The sequence below is a fragment of the Camelus dromedarius genome, chromosome 11 (assembly GCF_036321535.1).
Source record: "Camelus dromedarius isolate mCamDro1 chromosome 11, mCamDro1.pat, whole genome shotgun sequence".
Lineage (NCBI taxonomy): Eukaryota > Metazoa > Chordata > Mammalia > Artiodactyla > Camelidae > Camelus > Camelus dromedarius.
In genome coordinates, this window is record NC_087446.1 from 6,559,678 (window position 1) to 6,587,408 (window position 27,731).

General features: G+C 54.8%; 1 protein-coding gene across 2 annotated transcripts; it reads left to right on the forward strand.

Annotated features, from left to right (window-relative positions):
• Window positions 1–2,309: 2,309 nt before the first annotated feature.
• Window positions 2,310–27,731, forward strand: RANGAP1 (Ran GTPase activating protein 1). 2 transcript variants are annotated; one of them, XM_031463333.2, is made up of 16 exons: window positions 2,311–2,555; window positions 4,754–4,903; window positions 9,013–9,140; window positions 12,060–12,119; window positions 12,873–13,052; window positions 15,172–15,306; window positions 17,617–17,775; window positions 18,732–18,845; window positions 19,282–19,381; window positions 19,466–19,550; window positions 20,733–20,922; window positions 22,235–22,354; window positions 23,926–24,028; window positions 25,171–25,259; window positions 25,494–25,615; window positions 26,683–27,731. In XM_031463333.2, exons 2-16 carry the CDS (start codon window positions 4,792–4,794, stop codon window positions 26,750–26,752), a joined length of 1,767 nt encoding a protein of 588 aa, XP_031319193.1. In that variant the 5' UTR covers window positions 2,311–2,555; window positions 4,754–4,791; the 3' UTR covers window positions 26,753–27,731. The 2 variants fall into 2 exon arrangements, with proteins under 2 accessions (XP_031319194.1, XP_031319193.1); XM_031463334.2 differs by lacking the exon at window positions 22,235–22,354 and having other exon boundaries at window positions 2,310–2,555.

Genomic DNA, 27,731 nt, shown 5'->3' on the forward strand with positions numbered 1-27,731 from the left:
AAGTAAACCAAACTAATCAGAGGCAGTCTGCTTTTCTCTTCAAAACATTAAAAAAAAAAAAAAAGGAAACAAAATAATAAAAACCACTGCACAACAGGGAGAAATATGGAACATCCACTCTCCCTTTACTCCCACCTCACACACAAAGTAACTTGTTTTGCCTGTTGAAGAGAACCCCAGAGATCTGGCTTCTACTATGTCTTGTCTAGATATAGCTTCTACTATGTCTTGTCTAAGTTACTGTGTAATGTGGGCGGGTTATTTGACCTCTCTGGGCCTCAGTTCACCATCTGTTGCAAAGAGGAGAGGATGGCCTAACATGATTCTGTCCGTCAAAAGCGTTGATTCCACTTCTTGGGCCAGGCAAGCTCTCAGGTGATCATTTGAAAGAGAGAGTTGGAGAAAGGGAGGGAGAAAGAGAAAAAAGATGACAAATGTGTTGCTTGGAAACACTGATGATTCTAGACTCTTCTGACTCACTGTGCAAACCCCCTTCTCCTTTTTAAATCACAGTCTCCCCATTTGAAAGGGGTTTGAGATAGAATCTAGATTTAAGAGTAACAAACAGAATCTGGATTGCTAAGGGGTCTGGGTCTATGATTTTTAGCTTTGAATGTGGACACCTCCAGGCAGAACATCTCTCCACATCTCCACAAGCCCCATGGGGCTCCTATTACCACCTCCTATTACCTACCTGGTCTTTGAAAGCCATTGTGTTTCTGCTAAGAATTCCCTTCCAGTTCTGAAACCCATCCGTCACCTGAATGAGGAGGAAGATCGCCTAAGATGTTTTACCGCCCACGTTCCTCTTCCCTTTGGAAGGTCCCCATCAGATGAGAGTCTCAGAAAGTAAAACTGGAAAAGGGAGCCCGAGGATCACCCCAAGGAAAATTTAGACTGATTTGATCAGTCCTAGCTAGAATCAGCACAGGAATAGCATCAGACCTAACTGAGAGCGTCTTAGCCTTCTCAGATGATGATTCATTTTAAGGAAACATCTGATGGCCCTGCCTGGAATCCAGTTCAAAGGTGGAAAACTGAAACACCTATGACAGGCCAGGCCCCAAGAGGATGCTGCCCAGATGGAGACAGTACCTGCCCAGAGGATCTCTCAGGTTGAGGCAGATGCTGCCAAGAATACTGTTAACTCTGACTATGAAGAAGCTCTCAAGGCTGCAGACCAATTGCTGCTGGGGCTTGCAGCTTGCTGTGGGGCCCAGAGGAAGGTGATTCATTGTAGCTTAAGTCGGGTAGGAAAGCCTCCTGGAGGAGGTGGCATTTGATATGGGCCTTGTAGGCAGAGGAGGAGAGGGGAGGGTGGAAAGACGATCCACATCTCAGTAGCTGTGTGAAGCTCCAGGGTCTGGAGCTTCAGTTTTCTCATCTCTATGCTGGGAAGGGTGACAATGATGTCCAGTTCTTTGTGGTTGTAAGATGAAATTAGCAGTGTGTGGAAGCCTCTGGCACATAATATATATAACTCCGAATTGGAGGTAAAACAAAAGCATGTACATGAGCTGAGTTGTGAGAGGTAACTTTGGAGAAGGCTGTATACGTTGACGGTGATTATCTCTGGGTGCTATTTCATGACACACATTTGTGGAGGAGCACAGAAACGTTCTGAAGCATGTCCCTCAATTTGGGTAGATCTGATGTTGCCTCATGATTAGATTAACCTTACGCGTTGCCGACTAGATGGTAATGCTGTGTTCTTGGTACATCACTGCAGAGGGTGTGCAATGGATGTCAGTACTGTGGACCACGTGGTTACAGTGGTGTGGCAGAGTTTATTATAGGGTTCCTATTTCCCCTTTTTAATTATCAAGTAATTTGTGACTACTTATGTGAACGGCTTCGAATATCCTTCCAATTTCATGGGACAAAAAAGGCAAGGTTTTCCCTTTAGGAAATGGATATCTATTCCTTGCTAAACAGATCCAGCACCGAGCCTCCCGCAGTACCAGCCTTTGTCAATAAAGTTACGTGAACGTAACCTTTCCGGAAGGGCTGAGACGGTAGCGCCGCAAGGCATTTTGGAAATTGTAGTCGTCGTGGGAGCTCGCGGCTAAACACCGCCCAGTGGCCTCCCGGAGAAAGAGCCAGAAGCCGAAAAGGGAGGGCAAAGAGCGACCAGCGGCGGCGCTCTGGGATGAGGTACGTCACGGCTACCTCATGGTAGTTCTCGGGCGCTGTCCTGCTGCGCCCCGCCGCGCCCCGCTCAGAACTGGACTACCTTACCCGAGAGGCCACGCGCGCAGGGGAAAAGGAAGCCGTCCTGGGCCTCCAACAAATCAAATAGAGGGAAAGAAACTGCCGGCTTTCAAAATCCTCCTCCTCCGCCATCATCCGCTGCCGTGCGGGGAGCAGGTGGTGTCGGGGGCGCGAGCGGCGAGAACCGCCGGGAGAGCTGCCGGACAAGCGGGCTGGGCATCGGGACTGCTGGACTCGGAGAGGCGACCCCGACCTGACCTGACCCGGACCCTAAATCAGTTCCTCCCCCGCTAGGCGGACACGCGCGTTTCGGTTGCCCCACGCGGCAGCGCCGCCTGTTTACGGTAGGGTCGGGGTCCCTTTCCTTTCTCTGTCATCTGCCTGGGATGGGGGCGGGGGGCGGCGCGGCCCTGGAACTAAGCGAGGAGGGTGTGGCGCTCCGGAGCGCTTCCTGCGTGGCCCCTCGGTCTTCTCCCTGTGCCTTCCACGGCCGATCGCCGAGGCGGTGGGAATAGGGGAGCTGGGTGGCGCTGGCTTTTTTCATAAGTGGGGAAACTGAGGCTCAGAGAGGGCATCGGGCCCGCCTGGGCCTCCCAGCCCGCAGTTGCCAGCAGTGGCGTCTCCTGTTAGCGTCGGTGTCATCTGGGGGCGGTGCGCGTCCGCCCTGGATCCCGGATGGGGCTCCGGTGCTGCCCGCCTGTCATTTGTGGCCCGAACTCGCGCGTCGCTTCCCCGCCGCCGCCTCCCAATAGGACCACACCCGCAAAGGGCCTGGGCTGGGGCCGCAGTCCACGGGACCGGCTTGAGTCACTGCTCACGCTTCGCCAGAGCGGTGGATGCGCACCTGTGAAAATCTGCGGCACTCCTTCCCGGAAGGAAAATGTATAATTACCGTTTGTCTTCGCTCTGCCGCTGTCCCTGTGCAGACCTTGGACGAATCAGTTCTCCTCTCTGTGCGCCAGTTTCTTAGTCTTTATAGTGGATGATGTGTGTGTGTGTACGTGTGTACCTACTGGACTGAAGAATGGACCCTTCTTCATCTGAGAAGTACTGTGTTCGTGTTCCATCTGGAGGCCCCACCACCACACTTTTAGCCTAAAATTGTCCTATTCCAGAACTTCAAGAGGTGGAGGGGAGGGTTTCAGGCTAATTTTTATTCAATTTCATCCCCTCATTCTTGGAGCAGCTTGAAGATACCCTGCCTTACGCAACAGGTAGAGTGATCCTGTCAAAACATACGTCACATCGTGGTCTCTCTTCTGCTAGAAGCCCTCCAGTGACTCTCCTTGTCACTCAGTAAAAGCCACATTTCTTAAAATGGCCATGGTGACTTAGGCCTCTCATTAATTTCCTTTTCTCATCTCTTACCTCTTTCTCCTTTCTTCTCTGTGCTGCAGCGCCATTGGCCTCCTTACAGTTCCTCTACCCACCCTCCCCTTCCTCCATAAGAACCTTTGTATTTGCTGTTTCCTTTGCGAGAATACTCTTCCCCCAAATATTTGCAGGGCCCAATCCCTGATATCTTTGTTTCTTAACAGTACCTTCTCTAACCATTCTACTTTAAATTGTAGCTCCCCCTGCCAAAAAAACCCCTCCTTACCCCTTTTCTAGTTTGTTTTTCTGCCTTTTTTTTTTTTTATTGAGTTATAGTCAGTTTACAATGTTGTGTCAATTTCTGGTGTACAGCACAATTCAGTCATATGTGAATATATATATATTCATTTTTGTATTTTTCACCATATTTTTCTTCTTAATCATTGTCTTAAAGCACTGAATATCCTTGGTCTTCCCTGATTACCTGTCATTCTTCTTTGGGGAGATGTAGTGATCCTTTCTGCCAGTCTGCTCAACTCCAGGCTGGAAGCTCTTTTTTTCAGCAACTCTTTCCCTGATCTATTATGATGGTAGCTGTTGTGATGTAGAGATCTCTGGTCTCCTAGGAACCCCTGAGGTCTGGCCACCATGGGCTGCCCACTCTCCTGGCCAAGATTGAAACCAGGTGTGCATTGGGCTGACCCCTGTGCCCTACCCCCAGAGTCATGCCAGCGTGGGTGGTGGGGCATTCCTTGGGATGGATGACCTGGATCCCGTAGCCATCTCTGTCCTGTTTGAGGAATGGGATCCTCAAACAGAGAGCAGCCAAGATGATCAGGCAGGTGTGTGCTTTGGGCAAATTCTTCACAGCCATTGGGCTGGGACTTGACTGCCATTCACTGGGGACCCAGGAAGTAGTTGACTCCCATGGCTTTGCTTGGTGTCCCAGCTGGGGCAGTTGGGCAGAGGAGGACTTGTAGTAGTGAGATGGTAACTCTTCAGAAACTGAAATGTGATTTTTCTGTGTTCTTTCTACCTCTTCCACATTTTTAGAACTGTTCCTTCCCTCATGCTCTTTTCCTTTCTCCCAATGGTTTAGCTCTTGAAATTTCCTTAGCAGGGGGAGGTGGGGGTCAGGCAACTGAAATGGCTGAAGTCCTATCCTGCCCTCCCCAACCTGGGGGCCCCAGGAGACTACTCTCTCTTAATGGAACCTTGACCTCCTCAGTTTGCAGATTTCCAGGGGAGCCCACCAACTTGGCCAACATGGCCTCAGAAGACATTGCCAAGCTGGCAGAGACGCTGGCCAAAACCCAGGTGGCCGGGGGACAGCTGAGTTTCAAGGGCAAGAGCCTCAAACTCAACACTGCGGAAGATGGTGAGTTCCTGTGTGGGTTGGCCCAGGGAGGAAGGGGAGTAAGCAAGTAGGCGCTTGCTCTTCCTGTTGTCAGGCCCATTTATCGTCATTGTCAAATTATTTGTCCTAGTGATTCCGTGAATGATCGTTGGGCCCATTTCACAGTGAGGCTCAAAGGTGAATTGCCTACCAACACCTGGTGGGCATCCCTGCTGGTGAGAGCTCAGCCTGGCAGGTGGGAAGGGCCCGTTTATCTCTAGGAGGGGATGGTAGGCAATGAGGGACCACAGTTAGAGGCAGTCCAAAGTTAGAGCCCTGACTTCTGACTTCAGATCCACCCTCACCTTCACCCCCATGATCCAGAGCTGGTCTGGGAATTGTTGCCTTCGTCAGAGCTGAGGCCCCCAGGGAGCTGCATTAAAACAACAACCCAGGCCCTCTTGGGAGGTCTAGTCTGTACAAGTCAATGCCCCTAGAAGAGGGGTGGGTGTTCCTGTATGTGAACAGGCATCAGGACTGGAGAAAACTAGGAACCAGAATGCAGACTGTGTCTTTCCATCTCTGGCCAAGCTATGGCCGGCACTGATCAACCCCGAATCTCCTGGCATCTGGAAGGAACGTTACCTCTGACAGTACCTGTAAGGCTTCTTGAAGTTCTTGCCCAACCAGGGAAACTGGTCTGGACTTGCCTGGTTGTCATGGTGCTCAGGCAGGCTTGTGCTCCCCTCCACCGGGTCAGAGATGGCTAGAGTCCTTGGTTGCTGGGAGTGTGGTGATGCATGCTCCTGACTTCTCTATACGGCCTTAAAATTGAGAGTTCCTCCTTGTGCTCTGTCACTTTTGATCCTTGCGTCATCCCTGAGGGAGGGAGGTAAAAGTGTTGCCATTTTATAAATAAGGCAAAAGGACTTGGGAGGCTTTAGTAATTTATCCAAGGTCGTACAGCTGGTAAATAGCAGAGCCAGGACTTCAGCAGAGGTCCAGCTGAATCCCTGTTCCGGTGCTTCTCAGTAGACATTCAGCTCAGCTCAGTTAATGTGAATTAGCTATTAAATGTTGCTCTTAACACTGTGTCAGGCAGTCTTGTATGTAAGTGCCGTACAAAGAATATCTCAGTTTATCCTCACAAAAGCCCTCGAGGTAGCTTTCGTCCCCATTTTTGCAGATTGAAAAAATTGAGGCACAGGGAGGTAATATGACTTTCCTAAGGGCACAGCTATAAGTAGTGGAGCTGGGATTAAAATTCAGGTTTGTCTAGTCTTAAAATCCATGCATTTAACCACTTCACTAGCACAGACTGGACATTATGCCTCCCTTCCAGCCCCAGTGAGGAGCTCCTAACCTGGAACAGGAACAATGAGGGAGAAGGTGAAACAGGCTTTGAGACATGCACCTGGGAGTAAGGTCGGGGAGAGGGATCACTTTTAGCTTAGAAGGGCCCAAGACGTCTCCAAGGATGAGGTAGTATTTGAACTGTCCTTGAAGGAAAAAGGGCACTGTAGGCAGGGAGGACCAATGAGTTAGGCCCAGGAGCTGAGACACATAGAGTGGGCTTGATCTCATTGGGAGCCTGGGGCCGAGACCCTTGAATGCTGTACTGAGGGGCCTGGTGGCCTAATTGTGGGCCCAGAAAAGGCCTGTACCTTGCCTGGGAGTGAGCTGATGAAGTCGGGGAGGGCAGGGGCCTGGGCGGGGAGGCCATGAAGCTGATGATGAGAACAAGGCCCTTTTGTCTCCCAGTGAGCCATTTAAGCACCAAAGAAAGGCCTTGCAAGGCAGAGTAATAAGCACTTGGGACTGGTTACTGTGTGAGGCCGTAGAGGCTGAAGAGAGAAAACCCACCCAGCCTCATGATGCTTGGTTATTCAGGGATGCTTGGGGCTCATCCCTCACCTGTTTTTAAGTTACGTGTGACTCCGCCTGCGTGGACCATCAAGTGAGAGGAGCAGCCCAACTGTGACCCCGCCCCCTTCTGTCCCGGCTCTTCCCGTTTTAGTGCTTTTCCTTCCGAGCTCACTCTGCCCTTGTGACTCTCCAGGCTGAACTTGAGGCGAGCACAGTACCTTTGGGTCTCGGCACTTGTGTCACTCACACACCATAAGTTAAGCCTTCCCTTGGGGCCCTGGCATCTCTGTCGCCTTGCTTCTAAAGACTGTTTAAACATTCCCTTGTGCAGCCCTCCTTTCTCCTGGTGACCCGGCCATTCCTAGAGGTCGGCGGGGCTCCCTTGTGAAGCAAGTCTTCCAGAGGGCCGAGAGGCCACCCCAGCCCTTTGCCCTGAGTGCCAGCTGCAGAGGAGACCTGGACACCTGGGACTGTGGAGTTGCAGTTCCGGAGTGGGGAGAGGGGTCAAGGGGCTTCTCTGCGGGGGCACTGCATGAAGTTCAAGGTTGTGCACAGAAGCCAGGCTTTGGGGAGCAGCACATAGGTTCCGTTTTGGAAAACCAGTCTGCAGCTCAGCTCTGCCATGTTCCTTGAACTCCCAGGTAGAGTGGCTTCATTCCTTGAAACCTCAGCTTCCCTTTCTAGAAAATGGGCACGTACCTGTCCAGCCTTCCTTGTCGTGAAGTAGATGCTGGTCACTGTGTGACCTTAGTAGGCATTTTCTTATCCTCCCCATGTCTCAGCTCGCTTAGTTGTAAACTAGACCTGACGGTAACTACCTCAGTGGACTTGGTGGAGAATGTTGAGTGTCATCTCTGGGGGACGTGGTAGTTAGCAGAGGCAAAGAGCATCCCTTTGTTCACGGAACTCAGGACCCAGTAAGGGAGGTGGTACTGGAGTCTCTATATAGTGGTCCAGTAACCATTCAGGTGAGTGTACAGCTGTAGCAGCTACACATGGGGGATCAGGGCTGTGGAAGCTGGGGAGTGGAGGTTGACCTGGTTGGGAGGGTTCCTGAGGAAGTGCGCTGTGGCTGAGGGGAGCGGGAGGAGGGGTTTGCGTGGCCCCAGCACCGACAGCTTCTCAGGGAGCCCCATACAGGTTGCAGGTCACAGCCTTTCTGACAACCCTTCTGTGGTCGTGTAACCTAGAAAAGGTCACACTCACCATTTCGGTCTCATCCTCATTTCCTTCTCTTCCCTGTCACCCCTCCATCCTGTGCCAGCCAGACGAGATTTGTTTTTCATGTAACCTGTGTGCTTTTTTTAGATTGCAAAATTAATATATGCTCATTATAGAATACAGAAGCATTGAAAGAAGGAGGAAAAAGTGTCTTCATTATAACACAGCCTAGGGATGTAACTACCATTAGTTTTGATGGGTTTTTTTTTTTTACCTAAACATAGCTGATTTCCTTTTTTTTTTCTTAAAGTAATTGGAATCATAATTACAGATACTTTAAGAGCTGACTTCTAATCTGATGCACTGAGAATATATTAAGCAGATGATGGAAAAACACAGATTCACCCAGAATCCCACTGCCTAGAGATAACTGCTCTAGCGTTTGGTTTCTGGACCTTGGTGTGTTTGTTTGAGAATGCATACAACATTTTAAAAGTGGGATCAGACCAAACACCATTGGATAACCTCATTTTTCACTTAACACTGTAACATAATTATGTTTCAAGTCAAGTAAATACTGTGTTGCCATTCATAGTGACATTAGTTTAACTGTCTGTATTAATCTATCCTCTGTTGATGGACATTTAGGTTGTCTGGAATTTTTTCTCATAATAAGACAGTACAGAAGTGAACTCCCCACACATGCATCATTTAGCCCTGAAAGCATTCGTGCCGTCATGCCCTTGTGCCTACTGGCCTCAGACTTGGGTGCCCTTTCCCTGCCTGGCTTGGTGTGCTCTCATTGGGAGGCTCCGCACACACAGCCCACAAGGTGCCCCGAGCACCTTCTTCACCCAGAGCAGCCAGGTCCTCTTTTCCTTTAGGTCTCAAGCCTTTCATACACACCTTGTTTCAACACTTGTTACCAAGGGCTTGTCTGTGTAGCCGGGTCCCCTGCCGGACTGCGAGCCTGCCCGCAGCGCCTTGGCGAGCCAGGGCCCGCACACGGTGGGTGCGCTGTGGCCGCTGATGTTGAGTGACCCGGTGGTCGTTGGGCCTCAGCTCCTGCTTCAGCTGTTCATGACTCCTAAAGTCTTAAGGTTCTGTTTTTTGGTCCTGGGCAGCCAAAGACGTGATTAAAGAGATTGAAGAATTTGATGGCTTAGAGGCTCTGCGTCTGGAGGGCAACACGGTGGGTGTGGAAGCAGCCAGGGTCATCGCCAAAGCCTTGGAAAAGAAGTCGGAGTTGAAGGTGAGATCTGCAGGCCGAGCAGGCGCAAACTGGTCCCCGAGCAGACAAGCTTCCGCTCTCACCCCACAACCGACACCTGTGTCCAGGCCCTCCCGGACCCCTGTGGGTGGTCCCTGTGAGCAGCTCCTCTCGCTCTGGCCTCCCCAGAACACAGCTCTGGCCAGGGGCCCCTCTCCCTGTGTGATGTGTCCCGGTCCTCCAGCATCAGACCCTGAGATGTGTTAGGGTTGTAAGTTTGATTGGGGAGCACGTGTGAGAGGAAGGGGACGAGGCAGAACTGGACAGGGATGTGGATCTGGGACCTGTGAGGACTCAGAGGGGCAGAATCAGTGGCCAGAGTCTCAGACTGTGAGGCTGTCCTGACACGCCCAGCCCGCCGCGCGGGAGCTCCAGGGCAGAGCTCGCCCTGTAGAAGAAGATATTGTTGGGCAGAAGCAGCCAGACCTCAGCTCGGATACTGTGGCCGGTTGGAAAGCCGCTTTCCGGGGGCAGCCAGTTAGCTGCCCTTCTCACAGCTGACTGGCAGCTCTTTCTTGAAAGTTAGACCCAAGCGGTGCCCCTCTTTGGCTGACACAGATTCCTCTCTTCTGGTGTGTCCCAAGGTGGGTTCCTCTGAACACCAGTTCTTCAAGATGCTCTGTGAGAAAAGTGGGGTATCACATGGTCACAGTGTCAGGAGGATGTTGTTTCTGCTCCCCTTCAAGGGACCCCCAGTGTGTTAACGCCTCTGAAGAGCCACGAGGGGGAGAGGCCTGCTTTCCAGACTGGAAATGGCTCTCAGTGGGGACACGGCAGGGCTTGTGCAGGCTCTCCTGCATGTGACATTTAACCTCACAGTGACTCAAATAATAAAGCTGTGTCTCCCTTTTGTTAGTCAAGGGAACCGAAGCTCGGGGGCTGTCAGTGGCCGGGCCATATTTCACACTCCCAAGTCCAGTGCTCTTTCTCTGGCCCACCGTGCTTTCTGAGAGGGAAGGTGAACGGGGCTGGGGCTGTGAGAGGATACAGGGTGGCTTCACCCAGGGCGGGCCCAGAGCTAGGTGACAGTGGCCCTTGGTGTTCGTTTGGTTGGGAAGATCGAGGTCAGGTGAACAGACGGCCGAGGCAGTGATTGTTCCTGCTCTCCTGCCCAGGGCCTGTCCCTTCCTGAGCACCAGATACTTTCCTAGGAAAGAACCCAGCTCTCCCCGGGGACCTGTGAAGGACAGGAACAGAGGAGAGGTGGCCTGGGCCTGGAGGCTGTAGCTGTTGAGCTTCGGCGTCCAAGGGCCAGGGTTCTAACCTCAGCGTCACCACCTTAGTTGTTGCATCACACTGCCTTGTGCTAGACTCAGCTCCAAGCCTGGGCTTTATGAAGAGGAATTTTTCCTACCAGAGAGATTGACATAGCAGCCACGTGCAAGCTGGTGTAGTGAGAGAGCTTGACCAGTGGGGGGACTGCATGTGTCTTGTCCCCTGTGCAGACCCTGTGCCTTAAATAGCCCCATCTTGCTGTCTGAAGCCTGCTTCTGTGCAGGAAGGGGCCTGAGCCGGGGCAGCGGCGGGGACAGAGTTGCCCTTGACACCAGTATTGGTCTGGGCACATACTGATGTGGGGCAAGGTGTCACCTCCACTGTTGTGACACCTGCACAAGTAAGGTCTTGACAGATGAGGAGAGTGTGGCCCAGGGTCACGTCTCCGGAGTGGGCTGGGCCCAGGTATCAGCCCAGCCTCTTGACTGCTCTGCTGCCGACCTGGAGATCATTGAGGCTTAAAGCCTGTTTCAAAGATAAAATACCAGAGGTCATTGACAGGGAGTGGCCGGCCTGAGATCAGCTAAGTCAGAGCTAGAACCTAGCCTTGTGCCCCAGAGCCCCATACTGACCTTCAGCCCATCACAGTTGGGTTTGGGAAGCTTCGAGATGAGATGCCACTGTTGGGAGGGGCTCTGGTGCTCAGGCTGTGGCTGCCTGTTCTGGCCCCGAGCACCTGTGTGCAGGCACAACTCACTCAGGAAACCTGTGTGTTAGCACGTCTCCAGGTGTGTTAGTGATTCGCTTTATTGGAAGATACGAGGATTCTTCTGCGAAGACCAACTTCCCTAGTACTTAAGGTTGAATTTAGTTCATGCATTTTAAGGACTGGGTTTCAGGGAAAGTGCTTTTCCTGTGTCCCATCATCCCCAGGTTTGGTCCGGGAAGGGCCAGAGCTGCCAGAGTTGATATGTGGGTGGACACAGCGACCAGGGTCAGAGGACGGGGCTGTGTGCTTGGAGGCCAGACTCTGCTGGCCAGAGTGACACATGACCCAGTCCTGTAGCCACTACCTTTGTGACATTTACCTATTTCTTTTAAGTCCGCTCACTGAAGTAACTTAAAAGCAAACATGATCCTTTGTATAACTGGGAAATGGTGTCCCTTCCCGTAAAGGGAATAAAAGAGTGTTTTTAAATTCCAGTTGGGTGCCATTGCCATTAAAGGCTCTGAGCCCGAAGCCTGCGCTCCCTTTGTTAAAAAGGCAGATAAGCAAGAGGTGGGGAGGCAGCTGAGACCCACCAACCCCAAGCTGAGGCTGCCTACTAGAGATGGTCACACCCAAAATCACTTCACGTGTCACTGTGGCCCACACAGTGGGAAGCTAGTGCTGGGGAGGAGCACCGGCCAGGCGTCTGGATCCTGGTCCTGCCACTGCCTTGCTGTGGGGCCCGGGGCCAGTCCCCTCCTGCTCAACCTGATGTCCCTTCTTGAGAACCAGAGGGTGGGACACTTCTGATCCCCATGGTCCTTGGGAGCGTCCAGGTCCTGTCGGCGTCAATCAGAGCTGACAGAGCCCAAATGAAGCAGTCTTCAGTGCTCAGTAGTCCAGGTCCATGAGAAGAGGGGCTGCCCGAAGGCCGCCTCCAAGGGTTTCAGCTAACTCTTTTCTTCCTCCTTCCAAAGCGATGCCACTGGAGCGACATGTTCACGGGGAGGCTGCGGTCTGAGATCCCGCCCGCCCTGGTGAGTGAATGAGACCTCTGCTCTGTCCCTGGGCCGCAGGGACCCCTTAAGTAGTTCCTGAGACTTTTCTCACAGCCTCTTCTTTCTGGAGGCTGAGACTGCCCTGTGGGGGCCTGAGATGCTGAAGTGGAAGCCAGGCAAGCACAGCATCTCCTCTGTCCTGACGAGCAGGCAGGAGGAGCCAGAAAGTGAGGACTTGGGGTCCCTGTGAGGCTGGGAGGCCCAGTGATAGGAAGTACAGCCAAGACTTCCCAGGGTCCACTCTTGAGCTCAGTGGTTTTGCCCACAAGCATCATGGCTCTTGCTTCCTGCGTGATTTCCCGTCTTGTCCTGGCACCTCCCTCCCCGCACCCTGAGATTCTGCTCCCTCCTGACCTGGTTCTGCGAATGGCCTGCTGTGGCCCTCCCTTTCTCCGATACCACTGTTTTTGCTTTGGTTCCCATCATTGGTGCCTTCTTTCTGCCTCTCTTTTCCATTTCCTCATTCCTGGGGCTCAGGTCGGCTTGGGTCAAGTTCCCTACCTGCAGGAAGCTTTCCCCGACAGCTCCGCATACACTAAGCCCCATGCCCCATCTGACTTAAGAGCCCTCTGCAGGGATTCCAGTCCGATTAATGTGGTCAGCTCTGCTGAAATGGTCTGTGTCTGCCGGTTGCCTACCAGCCTGGGGGTCCCCTGAGGGCAGGGAGGGCCTGGCACAGAAGCAGCGCCTGGCCTGTGTCTGTGAAACTGATGGGAGCCCCTCTGTGCCCAGATCTCACTAGGAGAGGGACTCATCACAGCCGGGGCCCAGCTGGTGGAGCTAGACCTAAGTGACAACGCGTTTGGGCCTGACGGCGTGCGAGGCTTCGAGGCCCTGCTTAAGAGCTCTGCCTGCTTCACCCTGCACGAGCTCAAGCTCAACAACTGCGGCATGGGCATCGGCGGCGGCAAGGTGGGTGCAGCGGCCCCTCCCCCGTGTCCCCATGGTCCCTCCACCTCCTTCCCTGCATTTGCATCTGTCTGAAGTATGTGCCCTTGGCCACCCACTGTCTGGGATGGTTGGCCTGTTGTTTTTCTCTTCAAAGGAGGAAGGCCTCAGGCTGCAGCCTGTGGCCAGTGGGGAGAGGAGATAGAGTATGTGAGGGTGGGGTTGCCAAGCAACCATCCTCAGTTCTTGTGTTGCCCTGGCAACACAGAGGCAGTGTTGCATCCGTGCTCCAACCTGCTGGCTCTGCAAAACGCAGGGCTTGGGCAGCACTAGACCTGCTGTGCTCTCAGAACAGCTGGCAGAGCCACGTAAGGCCTGGTGCGTGCACGTGGGGGAGGGAGCCCAGAAAGAGAAGCCACTCCAGGAGGCCGGGCACGGCTCACCTTTGTTCCTGGTCAGGGCCTCCCCCAGGGCGCCTCCCCGTCCTGCCAGCAAGTCAGGCTGGTCAGAGCAGAAAGGCGCCAAGGGAGGCCAGCCCTGTTTATCCTCTTCTTGGTCCATTCTGGCTACTTTAGGCCCAGATTCTAGAAAGGCTGAGCACCAGTCTGCATTCTCATCCTCCTTCCTCATGTTCTGACCAAAAGGAGCAAAGGGCTGGGACGTAGGAACTGACGGCGAAGGGGGATGTCTTCTCTTTGAAGATATGTTACAGGCTTTACCTCAGTTCTCTCACCCATACTGAAAGGTGGATGATGCCTGCCCCCATTTTTTTCAGATAACTATACTTGATCTTAGCGATCTTGGGTGGAGTGCCCCATATGATGTAGCCAGTGTGGGACTGATGTGGGACTTGAACCTGCATGCACGTGGCTCTGTCAGAGCAGCAGGAGGAGCCTGTGTGATGCTCGCAGTGACCAGGCTGAGGAGCCAGAGAGGCGTCCCCTGAAGATGTCCCATCAGCCGTCCGTGGGAGGGAGAGCAGGGGTGCGCCCCCGTGCCTGTCTCAGCCAGCCTTCCTCCAGTCTCGTGGGGCAAGAAGCTGGATGTGTTAGGACCTAAGAATGTTTGCATCAGCCCAACCTAGAGTGGGCTGTGCTGGGAGAGCCGCCTCTGCAAAGGTTCCTCAGAGGCTGGCCTACAGCAGAAGTCCATGGTCTCTGCCGTCTTGGAGCCAGGCTAGTGGTGTCCCCATGTTCCCCAAGGACAGAGCTGTGTGCAGTCAGCTGACCTGGCAGCTCTGCCGTGTCTTTGCTCTGGGACCTTGGCTGATTGGCGTACCTTTCTGAGCCTCAGCTTCCATGTTTGTAGAGACCAGTGCCACCTGCCTCCCAGGCAAACGGGAAGGGAAGAAAGTACCTTTGCTGAGAGCGCTCAGGACCTGGTAGCACTCTGTAATCTTCCTTCTCTCCTGCTGCACTTCCTGGGAATCTTTTACGTCTCATTTACCTTGGTCTCTCCAATTCCAGCCCGCCAACTGACTGATATTTTTGAACTCTTGCTCTGTCGGTGTCCCTGGGATAGAGGCTATCTCCTGGCACCACCTCAGCGTCAGGGCAAACCAAGTTTTAGGTTTGTCCCCCAGTAGCTGAGACCCCGCAGTGTGGCTCGTCTGAGCACAGGCGTGTACTGGATGGGTGCGGCGGGTCTGTGGTCTCAGCCAGCTGCCCTCAGGTGTTGGGGAGTGTGGAGGAGGTGCCAGAAGATTTGAGTTCTGTCCAGAGTCTGCCACTTGCTTAGCTTCTATGGGAAAGTTTCTGTCACTCTCTGAGTCTGAGTTTCTTCAGCTGGAAAGTGGGAATCGTCATGATCCCCACCCGACAGAGGGCTTCTGACAGCAAAGTGAGCTGACTGTGAAGCCCCTTCCCCAGGACCAGTCTTGAAGTGGCCGCTCAGTGTTGGTGTCTCTTGCTCCTGGGTTTGGGCTCCCCATCTCTTAGCATGGGGCTAAACACCGCAGGGGGAGGGGACCCACAAATGGAGTGGTGGATGTCAGAGCTCTTGTATCTGCGCGATGCTGTATGAGGTGTGACCGCTGTGCTTTTGTGCAGCCCTTTGTCTCCACGCCCACCACCAGCAGGTGGCACAGCATGTTGACGACCAGGGCCTCCTGCATATGGCCTGAGCCCCTTGCCTCTCCCCCCAGATCCTGGCAGCAGCTCTGACTGAGTGTCATCGGAAATCCAGTGTCCAGGGCAAGCCGCTGGCCCTGAAGGTCTTCGTGGCTGGCAGAAACCGTCTGGAAAACGATGGAGCTACAGCCTTAGCAGAAGCTTTTGGGGTGAGTGGTTTCTGCCCACCTGCCCCACCATGCCCTGAGGCGGGCTAAGGTCAGCAGCAGGCGGAGGGCCCTGGGTGTGTCTCCCAGCTCTAGAACTTAGCTGAGAGACCAGGGGCCAATAGCCTGCCCTCTCTAAGCTGCTGGCTCACCCTAGAGCAGGCCAGAACTCCTGTCATGAGTGTCTGAAAGGTTGCGCGATCTAGCGCCCTGGGTGAATTGGCAGCACTGTGTGAGTGACATCTCCAGGCTCAGAAGCTGGAGTGGTGGTGCCCGAGCCGTGTGAGTGCTGACCACAGCCTGGCCCCTGTTGGTCTGGCTCAGGGTGGCCGTCTCTGGCTCCAGCAGGCGGGGTGTGGAAGTGGAGCCGGCAGACTTGCCCTTGAGATGGGGAGGAGGGTAGGAGCTGTGGCCACAGTGAAGCGTGTCCATGTCCCTTACTCTTCTTTCTGCTGCCCCTTTTCCTCGCAGCTGCCCTGCTTCCCGCCCCCAGGACACTGCTGAGTCTGGTGGTGAGAGAGCCGCACTTGCCCCATGGGGCTAGGAACTTTGGAGTCTCCCTCTTCTCTTAATTTAAACATTTTCTCCAGCAAACTGTTCTAACAGCAGTAACCATACTCAGGCCAGAGCATCATCCCCCACGGTCCTGCCATTTCAAATGCCCCACCTGCCGAAGGTCACCTGCCTCAAGCCAGTGGACGTTGCAGGGGAGAAGGGCCTGGTGTCTTACTGGACGCCTGGCAGTGAGGGGGCTCCTGCCACCTCCTGTGGGGCTGGAGGAGCCTGGGTACCTTGCAGACCTGGCGATGTTAAAGATCATGCCCCTTCTGCACCCCTTGCCCGGCTGCTGCCCTCCGTGTGCTGGGAGCAGGGTTATGTCACGGTTGTGCCGGGCCTTCAGCAGGCGTGCTCTGTGCTCTTGGAAGGGGGGCTTGGCTTGGGTCTGAGGGGCCCCCCGGACTATGGATAGAATTCAGGGAGTCTTTGAACATGGCTGGGGGTAACTGCACAATTGTCATCACTAACAGAGCTACGGTACAGTAACGCCTTCTGTTGTGGATGCAGACAGCCAACCTCTGCAGCTTTAGAAACTCCTGTGACTTTGTTACCAGGAGAAATCACAGATGCTTTCAAGTCAAATAATAGTCGTTATGGGTATATGGAAATATTTTTCTCATACGTTAAGGGTACTTAACAGTAAACCCAGCTCTTGTTACTTACTGGCTCAAGAAATACATATGGTACCACATCACACATTTGGGCAGTTTTCTAAATATTTCAGTAATTGTCTTCCAATAATTGATTTCTTTTGTTATCCTATATAATTTAGCTTAAAATTTAAAAACATCCAGAGTGGGGAGTCCAGGGGCTTTACCAGATTGCCTGTTGGGTCCATGGCACAGAAAATACTAAGAGGCCCTGACTTGACATGTGCCTCAGTTGGCCTGCCTGTATTTGTGAACCCTCCGTGCTGTGCTGGGCATTCAGGACAACAAAAGGCACCCGGGTGCAGTGTTACGCCAGGCCCGTCCTCAGTCCCGGGTAGCAGTGGAGGTTGGGTCTTAGGCCTCTCGAGACCTCACGGGCTGATGGAGTGCAGACAGGAAGGTGGCTTTGATACTGCAGGGTGATGGACACCATGATAGAAGAAGGATGAGGTGCCCTGAGAGCAGAGAGGAAGAGTGCTGGATTGTGCCTGGTGGGGAATCCAGGAAGCCTTCCTGAGGGCGGAGGCATCCAAAATGAGAGCTGTCGAATGCACTGGGAATCATCCTATCAAGAAAATACCAACAAAATAAGGAGACAGAGTATTCCAGGCAGAGAGAAGGTAGTGTCAAAAGGCCTGGGTGAGAAAGGGCTAGCTAGACCTTCCTCACCCCAACAAAAGGACGTGGCATGGGGGATGCCAGTCATACTGTGTAAAAAGGCGGGAGGGCCCCAAGAAAGAAAGGCCACGTGGAGCTGCATCGTGTGTAGCAGAGCCATGGCTGACTGTCAGGCCAGAGCTCAGGGTCCCCATAGCACAGACGGTACCAGACTAAGAAGCCTGTGTTCAGAGCCATGTAACACCGGGCAAGTTACTTACCGTCTCTGATCCCTAGTCTTCTCCACCTGGTGGTGATCCTAATCCTGGGTAGGTCTTCCTCATGAGGTTGTGGAGAGGATCAGATGCAGTTGTTCCTAAAAGCGTGCTCTGACACCTGTGCCTAAAACGTTCATGGACAAGCCCCTCCCCTCCTGCCTGAGGATGTCACTGGCACTGGGCCTGACCCTGGCCTCAGGGCCCATCTCTCTCCCTTCTACCCCTCACAGATCATCGGGACTCTGGAGGAGGTCCACATGCCACAGAATGGGATCAATCACCCTGGTGTCACTGCCCTGGCCCAGGCTTTTGCCATCAACCCCCTGCTGCGGGTCATCAACCTGAATGACAACACCTTCACTGAGAAGGGCGCTGTGGCCATGGCCAAGGTGAGGCGGGGCGGCGGGGCCAGATCAGGCCCCAGCAGATGGGGTCTGGCTGCTCTGTCCCCATCCCCACCCACCTGGTGTGTCCCCGTGAACTTGACCATGTGAACACATCCAAAACGGACCGTGTGTCACGAGCTCCCCGTGCCCTTCTTGGGCAGCTCTGCGTGTCTGAGCTGCCTCCGTGCAGCCCCAGCTTTTGGTGCTGGTTTGTTCTCAGGCTCCATGGAGGCTGCTGCAGCCTGGCTATTTTCCTCATTGATTCTTCCATCAGCTGTTTGTTGAGCCCCAGCCCAGCTTCCTGTGCTGAGTGTGGGCCACACAGAGTGGAGTCAGAGACTCTGCCTTCAGGAGCCCAGGTTCAAGGAGGGGAGGAAGTGGCTCATCAGTGGCAGCGCAGAGTGGGGAGCACGGTGGCTGGCTCGGTGTCAGGGCCTCCAGATGGGAGGGCTCCACAGTGCCTATCACCCTCGCAGGGCTCTGTGACCCCCCAGAAGGCTGCTATGGGGTGTAAGCAGAGAAGTGCCAATCAGACTCGGGCAGGCTTTCTGGAAGGGGTCACATTTGGCCAAGTTCTGCAGGACAAGTGAACTTTGGACAAGGCGGGTGGAGGGGTGTTTTCGGGCAGAGGCGTGAGCAGCATGTGGGAGGCCCAGGCATGGGAGGGAGCCCTGCTTGGTCTTGCTTTGAAATGGCCAGAGTTCAAGGTGTGTGTGAGGGCTGGAGGAGATGCTGAGGGGGAGGCGAGGCCTTGTGGCCTGGCTGACTCCTTGGGACCTGCTCCCATAAGTAATAGGGAGCCACCAAGGAGGGTTTAGCCAGAGGCCAACCCAGAGGTGGTGAGAAGAGCTGATGACGTAGCCAGACTGGATACGGAAGAGGACGGTGTGGTGACCAGTATGGGGTGTGGCACTGGCTGGAGAAGGGCCCTGACCCTGCTCCTCACTTCCTCCTCGCAGACGCTGAAGACCTTGCGGCAGGTGGAGGTGATCAACTTCGGGGACTGCCTTGTTCGCTCCAAGGGCGCCGTGGCCATTGCAGATGCTGTCCGCGGCGGCCTGCCGAAGCTGAAGGTGCCAGCTGGCCGCCTGCATCCTCCCTCGAGGCTCCAGGCTCCCCCAGACTTGGGGTTACCGCTGTGGGGGAAGGTGGCGGTACCTGGTCCACCTGGTCTGTAAAGGCAGATGGGCCTGGGTTCCTGGCCCACTTCTACATCCTCCCTCTGTGACTGCAAGTCTCATCATTTCTCTGAGCTGCAGTTTCTTCATTTTTAAAAGAGGAGGAGGGGAGTGATGTGAGCCATTATAGTACAGACTGAGTACACCTATTCAGTGCCTGGCACGTCATCGGGTGACCAGCCTGACTGCTGTTGTGGGTGTTAGTCTGCCCGGCTGGAGGACAGCGCCTGCCCTACACCCACGTTGGGGAGACGGAGGCTTCAGAGTAGAAGCTGGCCTCCTGGCCCATGTTTCTGCCTGCCTCTATCTACTCCTTCCTCTTATTTTTTAGGAGCTGAACTTGTCATTCTGTGAAATCAAGAGAGATGCTGCTCTGTCTGTTGCCGAGGCCATGGTGGACAAGGCCGAGCTGGAGAAACTGGACCTCAATGGTAATGGGTTGGTGGCCTCGGCACAGGCCTGCCCAGTGGGCCCTGGCCCCCCTCCTGACCCTCTGTTCCCTCCCCTGCGAACAGGCAACACCCTGGGAGAGGAGGGCTGCGAGCAGCTCCAGGAAGTGCTGGATGGCTTCAGCATGGCCAGGGTGCTGGCGTCCCTCAGGTAGGGGACTCTGGGTCAGTGGCTCACTTGTTTCTGCCTTTATTCATTCAGAAACCATTGGCTGAGGCCCTGCTCATGTGCCAGGCACTGGCTGGACACCAGGGGTGCAAGAGTAAGACAGTCAAGGTCTCTGACTCATGGGACCTCATTGTAGTGGGACCAGGGATCAAGGAATGATGTGGAATAATTGAGTTACACATTAAGCGAAGGGACAAGTCAGGTGCTGAGAACAGTCACCTTTAGGGGTGGGTGAGTTGGGGAGGCCCTGACCCTTTTTTGGGAGGGGTGGTAATTAGGCTTTTATTTATTTATTTTTTTAATGAAAGTACTGGGGATTGAACCCAGGACCTTGTGGATGCTAAGCACACACTCTACCACTGAGCTGTCTCCTCCCCTCACTGATGATCTTTGATCTGCCGTGAACGGATAAGGTGGGGCAGCAGCAGCGAGGCCAGGGTAGCGATGGGGGCGGGCTCCGAATTGTTCTTGGAACCAGCCTTAGAGGCTGACCGCAGAAAGGAGGAGATGACGCTGGAGAGCGGGGCTTCCTGGGTTCCAGGAGGTGGAGAGTGGGATGGCAGGGGGCTGCCTCCTCCGTCTGGATGGGAGTCGGTTTGGGCCATCGGCACCTGTCCCCATCTGCCTCTCTCATCTCAGGTTGGCTTCATTCACTGTCGAGTCCTCAGCCCTGTCCCCCCAGGCCTGGTCTCTGTGTGCTGCTAGGAACTAGGGACTCAGAGAGGGGCTCAGAGGGCCCCCAGTCCAGGAGGAATGGAACCGCTTTCCTCAAGGCAGGGAAGCCTCTCGCCCTTAACCATAGCTTCCTGTGGTCAGCAAGGTGTGGGTGGCACAGTCCTGAGCGTCTCAGCCTGGGCAGTATTCCTGCCGAGCCCTGGGCCCCAGCTGTGACAGACAGTTTTCTTCCTTTTTTCTGTCTCCCCAGTGGGATTGTGGGTTCCTTTGGGACAGGGATGAAATCTAGCTCTTCCTTGTCCACAGCGTGGGCTTCCTGGGTGATGAGAAGTGAGTGATGGCTCCTTGGTGACCCCATGCATCCCCACCCTGGGAGCAGCTGCTTCCCTTGCCCCCTGCAGGCTCCCACCCAGCTGGGGTCTGTGGGTTCTCGGTGCCAGCTGGGCCACCAGGCAGAGAGGGTCTGCTTTAGCCAGCTGTCATCTGCAGTGATGATGAGGGTGAGGATGACGAGGACGAGGATGAGGAGGAGGAAGGAGAAGAGGAGGAGGAAGAGGAGGAAGAAGATGAAGAGGAGGATGAGGAGGAGGAAGAGGAGGAGGAGGAAGAGCCACAGAAGGGAGAGCAAGAAGAGGAGCCAACCACACCATCAAGGAAGATTCTGGATCCTGACAGTGGGGTGAGTCGATGTTTGCAGATCAGAGCCCTTGTCCCCTGATGTTGAGACATCTTCATGGGAGTAGTGGGTGTGGAAGCCACTTAGGCACAGTGGCTGCAGACTAGTTTTGATTGGACACTCCTGTGGGAAGGAGAAAGTCTTCCCAACGTAGTTACATTTACTTACGTTTACCTCAGTATAGATGTGTTTACACATTTGTAAATTGTAACATATACATAATGCTGCTACGTTATGTACAGTTGACTCTTTTTTAATAAAAAACTTTTATTCTTTTATTTTTAAATAATGAAATTTGGTTCACATTTTGTTTTTGTAGGGGGTGAGCAGGTTGGTTGGTTGGTTGGTTGGTTGATTTTGAATGGAGGTACTGGAGATTGAACCCAGGACCCCATGCGTGCTAAGCATGCGCTCTCCCAGTGAGCTGTACCCTCCCCGCTGTACAGTTGACTCTTGAACAACATGAATTTTAGTACTGCAGGTCCACTATGTGGATTTTTTCAGTAAATACATACTGCAGTGCTACGTGATCTGCAGTTGGGTGAAACTGCGGGTACGGAACCACAGATAGAGGACCGACTATCAAGTTAAAAGTGGATTTTCAACCATTCTGGGGGTCGAAATGTATATAAGTTTTTCTTTAAAGATAGGATAAAACGTAATCTTGAACAGAAGTTATTTTTTTCCTACCCATCTTGGTGACCTGTAGGGATGGCCCCATTACCAGAGACTGGGCTGGGTTGGTGACCCAGCTTGGACACTTGGGGTCCCTTTCCTGACTGGGAGGCAGGTAGAGTCAGGGCTGCCATATCTGTTCCCTCATAGGTTCCCAAATAAAGCTTCTGGAGAACTCTGGGTTGGACCTGGACCCCCGCACTACGTTGAGTTTGGCTTCTTGTCCAGTTTTATGGAAGCCGTTCAGTAAATGGCTGCATGTCCTTAGTTCTCCGGGCCACTCTGGCGCTCGCCAGCAGTACTTGTCCGATGAGACTCCAGTTCCCAGTGGGGTCCACTTAGGCCCCAGAGTCATTTCTGGAGCATCGCATGTCATGGCGAGGATCGGCTTGGCCGCACCCAGCTCTTGAAGTCCGAGGGAGGTGGCTTGGCCCGCCCTAGAGGCGGCTGCATCCGCGGGCCCCGCCCCTGGGGGTGCTTGGGGAAGTTGTGGGCTCTGAGCATCCGCGGGCCCCGCCCCGTGGGGAGCTTGGAGGAGTTGTGGGCTCTGAGCCGGGACTGGCTGGAGTGAGGGGCCTGCGTTCTGGGAGAGGAGTCCGGATTCGGACCTCTACAGAGCACCTGTGCCACCCGTCTCCAGGAACCAGCTCCCGTCCTGTCCTCCCCGCCTCCCGCTGATGTCTCCACCTTTCTGGCTTTCCCCTCTTCGGAGAAGCTGCTGCGCCTCGGGCCCAAGAGCTCCGTGCTCCTAGCCCAGCAGGTAACCGCGCTTCCGACGCCGGGCCTGCATGGGCCTTGGCTCCGGGAGCTGCCGGAGAAAGGTTCAAGCAGAGCACGGGATTGGGAGGGGCACCGTCAGCGTGGGGCGCGGAGGCTGCCACGTGTTGGGTTTTTTAATACATACACATGTAAATGAGCGTGACCAGTACATCTGTCACCTCCAGTGGTTAGACTGCGGACAGGCTCGGGCTGCGAGGAGGGGCAGGCCTGAGGCACGTCTGACAGCTAGGACTGGGGACTTTTCCCAGGACACCCCTGTGTGCTCACACACTCCCGGGCTTCCCTGCGCATGTTCTGTAGGACCAGTGGCTTCTAGACCGGCTGTCCTGCCCAGAACCCCTGTGCAAGTCCCGCGCTGCTTGTGTCTGCGCTCGAGCCTCAGTGGTTGGTTGTTTGGGTTGTTCATCCATCATCCTGAGAAGATCGTGCGGCTCCTCTTGTCTGCCCGCTGCTGCTCTGGGCACTGGGCATAGTTTCATTTACCCTTCTTGGCAGCCTGGAATGTAGACCCTTTTATTCTGTTTTACAGATGAGGAAAGCTGAAGCTCAGAGAGGTTAAATGATAGGTGCAGGCACACCTTGTTTTATCGTGCTTTGTAGTGACTGCATTTTTTTTTTTTACAAATTGGAGGTTTGTGGCAACCCCTGTGTCGAACAAGTCGGTGGGTGCCATTGTTCCAGCAGCATTTGCTCACTTCGTGTCTCTCTCACATTTTGGTAATTCCCACAGCATTTCAAACCTTCCACCAACCAAAAGATTATGACTTGCTGAAGGCTCAGATGATGGTTGGCATTTTTTAATAATAAAGTGTTTTTTAATTAAGGTACGTATGTGGATTTTCTAGACACGATGCTGTTGCACACTTAGTAGACTACAGTATAAGTGATCGTAACTTTCACGTGCACTGGGAAACAAGAACCTTCACGTGACTCGCTTTATTGCAGTGGTCTGGGGCCAAACCTTCAGCGCCTGCGAGGTGTGTCTGTATAGAGAAATAAAAGGGGCCGCTCTCAGGGCTGGCTTGATATTTTGGCTTTTTTATTTCCCTTTTGTATTTATTTGAGATTATGTGCTACAAACCTTTGTGTGGGCCACCTTTTCACTTAGCGCCACTCATCATTTCCTGCATCAGTAGAGCTCCTCTGATGCCCTTTCTCAGTGAGTGGATGTAGCACATCACAATCCACTGTTTCTCTGGGTTCACATTATTTCCACTTTTCTCTGTTGTCAGTGAAAAGTTTCCTTGCATGTGGATATTGTCTGCCATCTGGGTTATTTCATCAGGTTAGATTGCAGGAAGGATCACTGGGTCACAGGGATAGTGACTTTTAAGGCGTTGTCTCTCACTGTGTGTGTGCAGCTTGGCCTCAGTAGCTAGGCCAACACTGGGCTCTGAGGGCACAGCATGGGGCCAGGCAGGACCTGTCTTTGCCCACCAGAAGCCCACATCTTGCCAAGGCCTCTTCTAGCCAGAAGGCATGTCTCCACTGTGTGCCTAGGCCCTGGGCTCTGGCCCCTGGGTGACCAGCCATTGTCTCCTGTGTTCTCAGACTGACACGTCCGACCCGGAGGTGGTGGTCTCCGCCTTCCTGAAGGTGTCCTCTGTGTTCAAGGATGAAGCCACAGTGAGGACGGCAGTGCAGGATGCAGTAGGTAACATGTTTGGGTGGGGCTCGGCTCGGCTAGCTCCTGCCTCTTTGCTGCTCCAGGGTTCAGATGACATAGTTCCTGGAACCTGTCTGCCCCGCGGCTCGTGACAGAGCTGCTCTCCTCCCACCTGCTCTTCTGTTGGCTTCTTGCCCCAGAGCAGGCCAGAGCGCTCCTCTCACTTTTTTGCAGATGGGGAAACTGAGGCCTTTCCCAAAGCCATACAGGTCAATACGTTAGAACCTGGGCCAGGCGACATCCACTGCAGGAAGGTCAGATAGTCCCAGCCCCGAGGCCCTCGTGGGGGCGGGCCTCTCAGGAGGGGTTATGAGAGCTGAGCCTTGTCCCCACCTCTGAGCCTTTACATACATGGTCCCCTCCACCCTGCACGGAGGATGCCTGCTCTCCCTATATCTTCCACAAGGCTTCCCAGGATCTCTAGTCCTGTCAAGACTTTCTCTTGCCACCCTGTTCTCTCAGTTCCATTACGAGCACCTGTCACCTTTCACCTTGTTTATGTTTGAGCCTCCGAGTGTGGCCTGGTTGGGCCAGGCAGAGAGGGGAGGCGGGGCCCTGCAGGTGAGGGACACGGCGCATGGGAAAGGACAGAAAGGAGTGGGAACACACGTGGTGCCCTCTCCAGGATCGGTGTGCTTTGGGTGGCATTGAGGTGGGAAGTCAGTGGGAGACGAGGCTGGGTAGGTGGCTGAGGGCCTGGTGGGAGTCCCCATGTCTGCTCCCTGAGAGCCCAATCCCTGGGCTTTTGTGGGAACACGCTACCTGAATTCTGTTTCCCTGCTGGCCCGTGGCCCCTCCTCTGCCCTGTTCCTCATTGACTGCCCCCCTCACCTCCACAGAATGGCTAAGACCTCCCCCAGGGCAAGCTGCCTCACTTCATCTCTGCCCCAGCTGTGCAAAGTCCCCAAGCCTGTTCTACTTGTGAGGCCAGGACAGGGAAGGGTCAGGGTGTCAACAGTCAGCAGGTCGAGCCCTTCCCCTGGTGCTAGCTGTTCCGAGTCTGGTACCTGTGTCCACGTCCCACCCCTGTGTTCACCTCCTGATTAGTGCAGAAGACGGGACCCAGCCTGTGTTCTCTTAGTCCTAAGGGCTGCATGCCCTTAGGACTCTCTGCTGCTTCTGCCTTGCAGATGCTTTGATGAAGAAGGCCTTCAGCTCATCCTCCTTCAACTCCAACACCTTCCTCACCCGGCTCCTCATCCACATGGGTCTGCTCAAGGTGCGGCCGGAGGGAGTGCAGGCCCAGGGAGAGGGAGGGAGCGTGCCCCAGGCTGCTCCGGCCACACCCACCCGTCCGGTGGGGCCTGGGTCTGCTTAAGTAGCCTCGGCCTTCATGACAGGATTCAGCTTGACCTTGCCCGAGGGGCTTTCTCAGCAGGGGCTGGATGAGACTTGGGGTCTGCCAAGTGACCTGGAAGCTCACCCTGCTTCTTGCTGTATGTTTCCCTTGCAGAGTGAAGACAAGGTCAAGGCCATTGCCAACCTGTACGGCCCTCTGATGGCACTGAATCACATGGTGCAGCAGGACTACTTCCCCAAGGCCCTTGCACCCCTGCTGCTGGCGTTCATGACCAAGTGAGTGTGCCCTCGTCAGCTCACGTGGCCAGTGCTGGTCAGCTGCGGCTTCCTGGCCAGATCACTGGGGTGTGTCAGAGGCCCACACGCCTCCTGGGCTCTCGGCATCTGTGTTTGAGTCACCACCCCTGTGAGGATGCAGGGCTCAGGGACAGTCTTTCCTTGAGAGACAGAGACAGAGGACGTGCGGTGGCCCCCATTTTCCAGATGAGGTACGAGCAAGCACTGGGGCAGATGAGGAATTTGCCACAGTCCTGCTGCCCATCCCTGTCCCGTGCCTGGGAGCAGTTCTGTGTCCGTTCCCTCAGCAGCCTTGCCCGAAGGGGCCTGCTGCAGCCACAGCCCCTTTCCTGGGGAAGCCTGCTGCCCAGAGACATAGAAACCTTGCCCTCATCTTGAAGGGTCCTGGCCACGGTGGGGCACTGGCCGCAGTCAACTACAAAGGAGCCTCCAGACCACAGGCCCAGGGCCAGCAGGGATGGGTTGGTTGGCTTGTCCCTGTCCTCACTGAGGCCCTGTGTGGCCTTCCCCAGTCCTCAGTCTCTGCATTTGCCCAACCCGGGGGTGGGGGCGAGGTTGTCTCTGAGGGTTCTGACCAGCCACGCTTCTGGTGAATCCAAGCAGGGGGTGGGGGGCGGGGCTGGGGAAGGGCCTTGGGGGACAGGTAACATAGGTGGGGTCCAGGCCATCAGTCAGGGTGCTCACAGCATATGAGTAAGTGGCGGGGCAACCTAGATGGGGTGGGGGGTGAGGAACACACGCCGGCCTCCCGGACCCAGTTGGTGCCCTGGCCTCTGCCACCACAGTGTCTGAGTTCCGTCTGCACAGCACTGCCTCCTCAGTCAGGCTGGACTCCACCACGCTCCCCGCACCCAAACCTCCTTCCACTGCAGCTGGACCGGCCCTTGTGGAAAGCAGAGCTGACTGCAGCCTCGCCTCTCCCCCCAGCGAGGTGCACTCTCCCCACACCTGTTCCCACCACAGGAGATGCTGTCTCAGTCCCTGGGCCTTAGCTCATGCTGTTGGGAGTGTCCCCACCCCGCCTGCTTACCCTTCTTTCCCCACAGGCCCAACGGCGCCCTGGAATCCTGTTCCTTTGCCCGCCACAATCTACTGCAGACGCTGTACAAAGTCTAGATGCAAGGCGGGCCTCTCCCCATCCCTCGGCCTGGACCAGTAACTTGGGAAGAGACTCAAATGGAGGACTCTAGCCAGAAGCACGGGGATCTCTGTCGTGTGTCGTGTCTTCTGAGTACGTGTGTTGGCGTGGCATGTGTGCGGATGTGTGCTTCTTGTCAGGGTTTGAGTTTTCAATGTCTCCCTGCTGGACTGGCCTTGGTCCCACTGGAGGGGAGCCGGCCCCCAGGTGGAAGGGCTGCAGGCTGCTCTGCCATTAAACTCACCACCATCTGAGGGCACTCTGCTGATGATCTGCGTGCAGGCTCCAGGCCCTGACGGCTGTCCCCACCCACCTTGTCGTCTTTACCCTCAGGGGCTGCACCAAAGCTGGGGAGTTGCTGTCTGCGCTGTCCCACCCACTCCCACCCCGCGCTGTGGCTGGGTGTACTCATGCCCTGCCTGGGGCTGCTCACTCTATGGCTGCCTCTGCTTCCTGTCACCAAGCCCTGGTCCTGCAGCCACCACTGCCCTACCATCCATCCCTGCTGTGCTGACCCCTCAGCCTGAGGGGCAGAGACTGTAGTGGGTGGGGCTGTGGGGTGGTCAGCAGAGGGCAGGACCCTGGCACCCACACTGTGGACAGGAAGAGAAGCCAGGGGGCAGACACTAGGGTCTAGGAGCTGGAGTTGCCTGGATGGTGCTGGCTCCATACCCAGTGGGCCCTCCTCTGGCTGCTAGGATGTTTGTGACCTACCTGGGGGCCAAGCTGGAGGGGCATCTGGGCAGGCCCAAACCTGTTCTCTAGCCCAGGGGGCAGAGGCAGGGCCCACAGATGCCCGAGCTGCATTTCGGGCACCCCTAGGGACCTGGGGCGGGGCGGGGCGGGGCGGGGCTGCGCTGGAGATGCCCTGTGACACCCTCTGCTTTCCCCGTGTGCTCTTTAAGTGTCTGGGCTGTGCCCGAGGCTTCACAAATAAAGTCATGTGTAGCAACAGTG

Bases quoted from the DNA above. Each gene is read 5' to 3' on its own strand.
- RANGAP1 (XM_031463333.2), top strand. From the start codon at position 4,792: ATGGCCTCAGAAGACATTGCCAAGCTGGCAGAGACGCTGGCCAAAACC. The intron at 12,120-12,872 runs GTGAGTGAATGA...CTCTGTGCCCAG, and splicing joins CTGAGATCCCGCCCGCCCTG to ATCTCACTAGGAGAGGGACT. The intron at 24,029-25,170 runs GTAACATGTTTG...TCTGCCTTGCAG, and splicing joins GGCAGTGCAGGATGCAGTAG to ATGCTTTGATGAAGAAGGCC.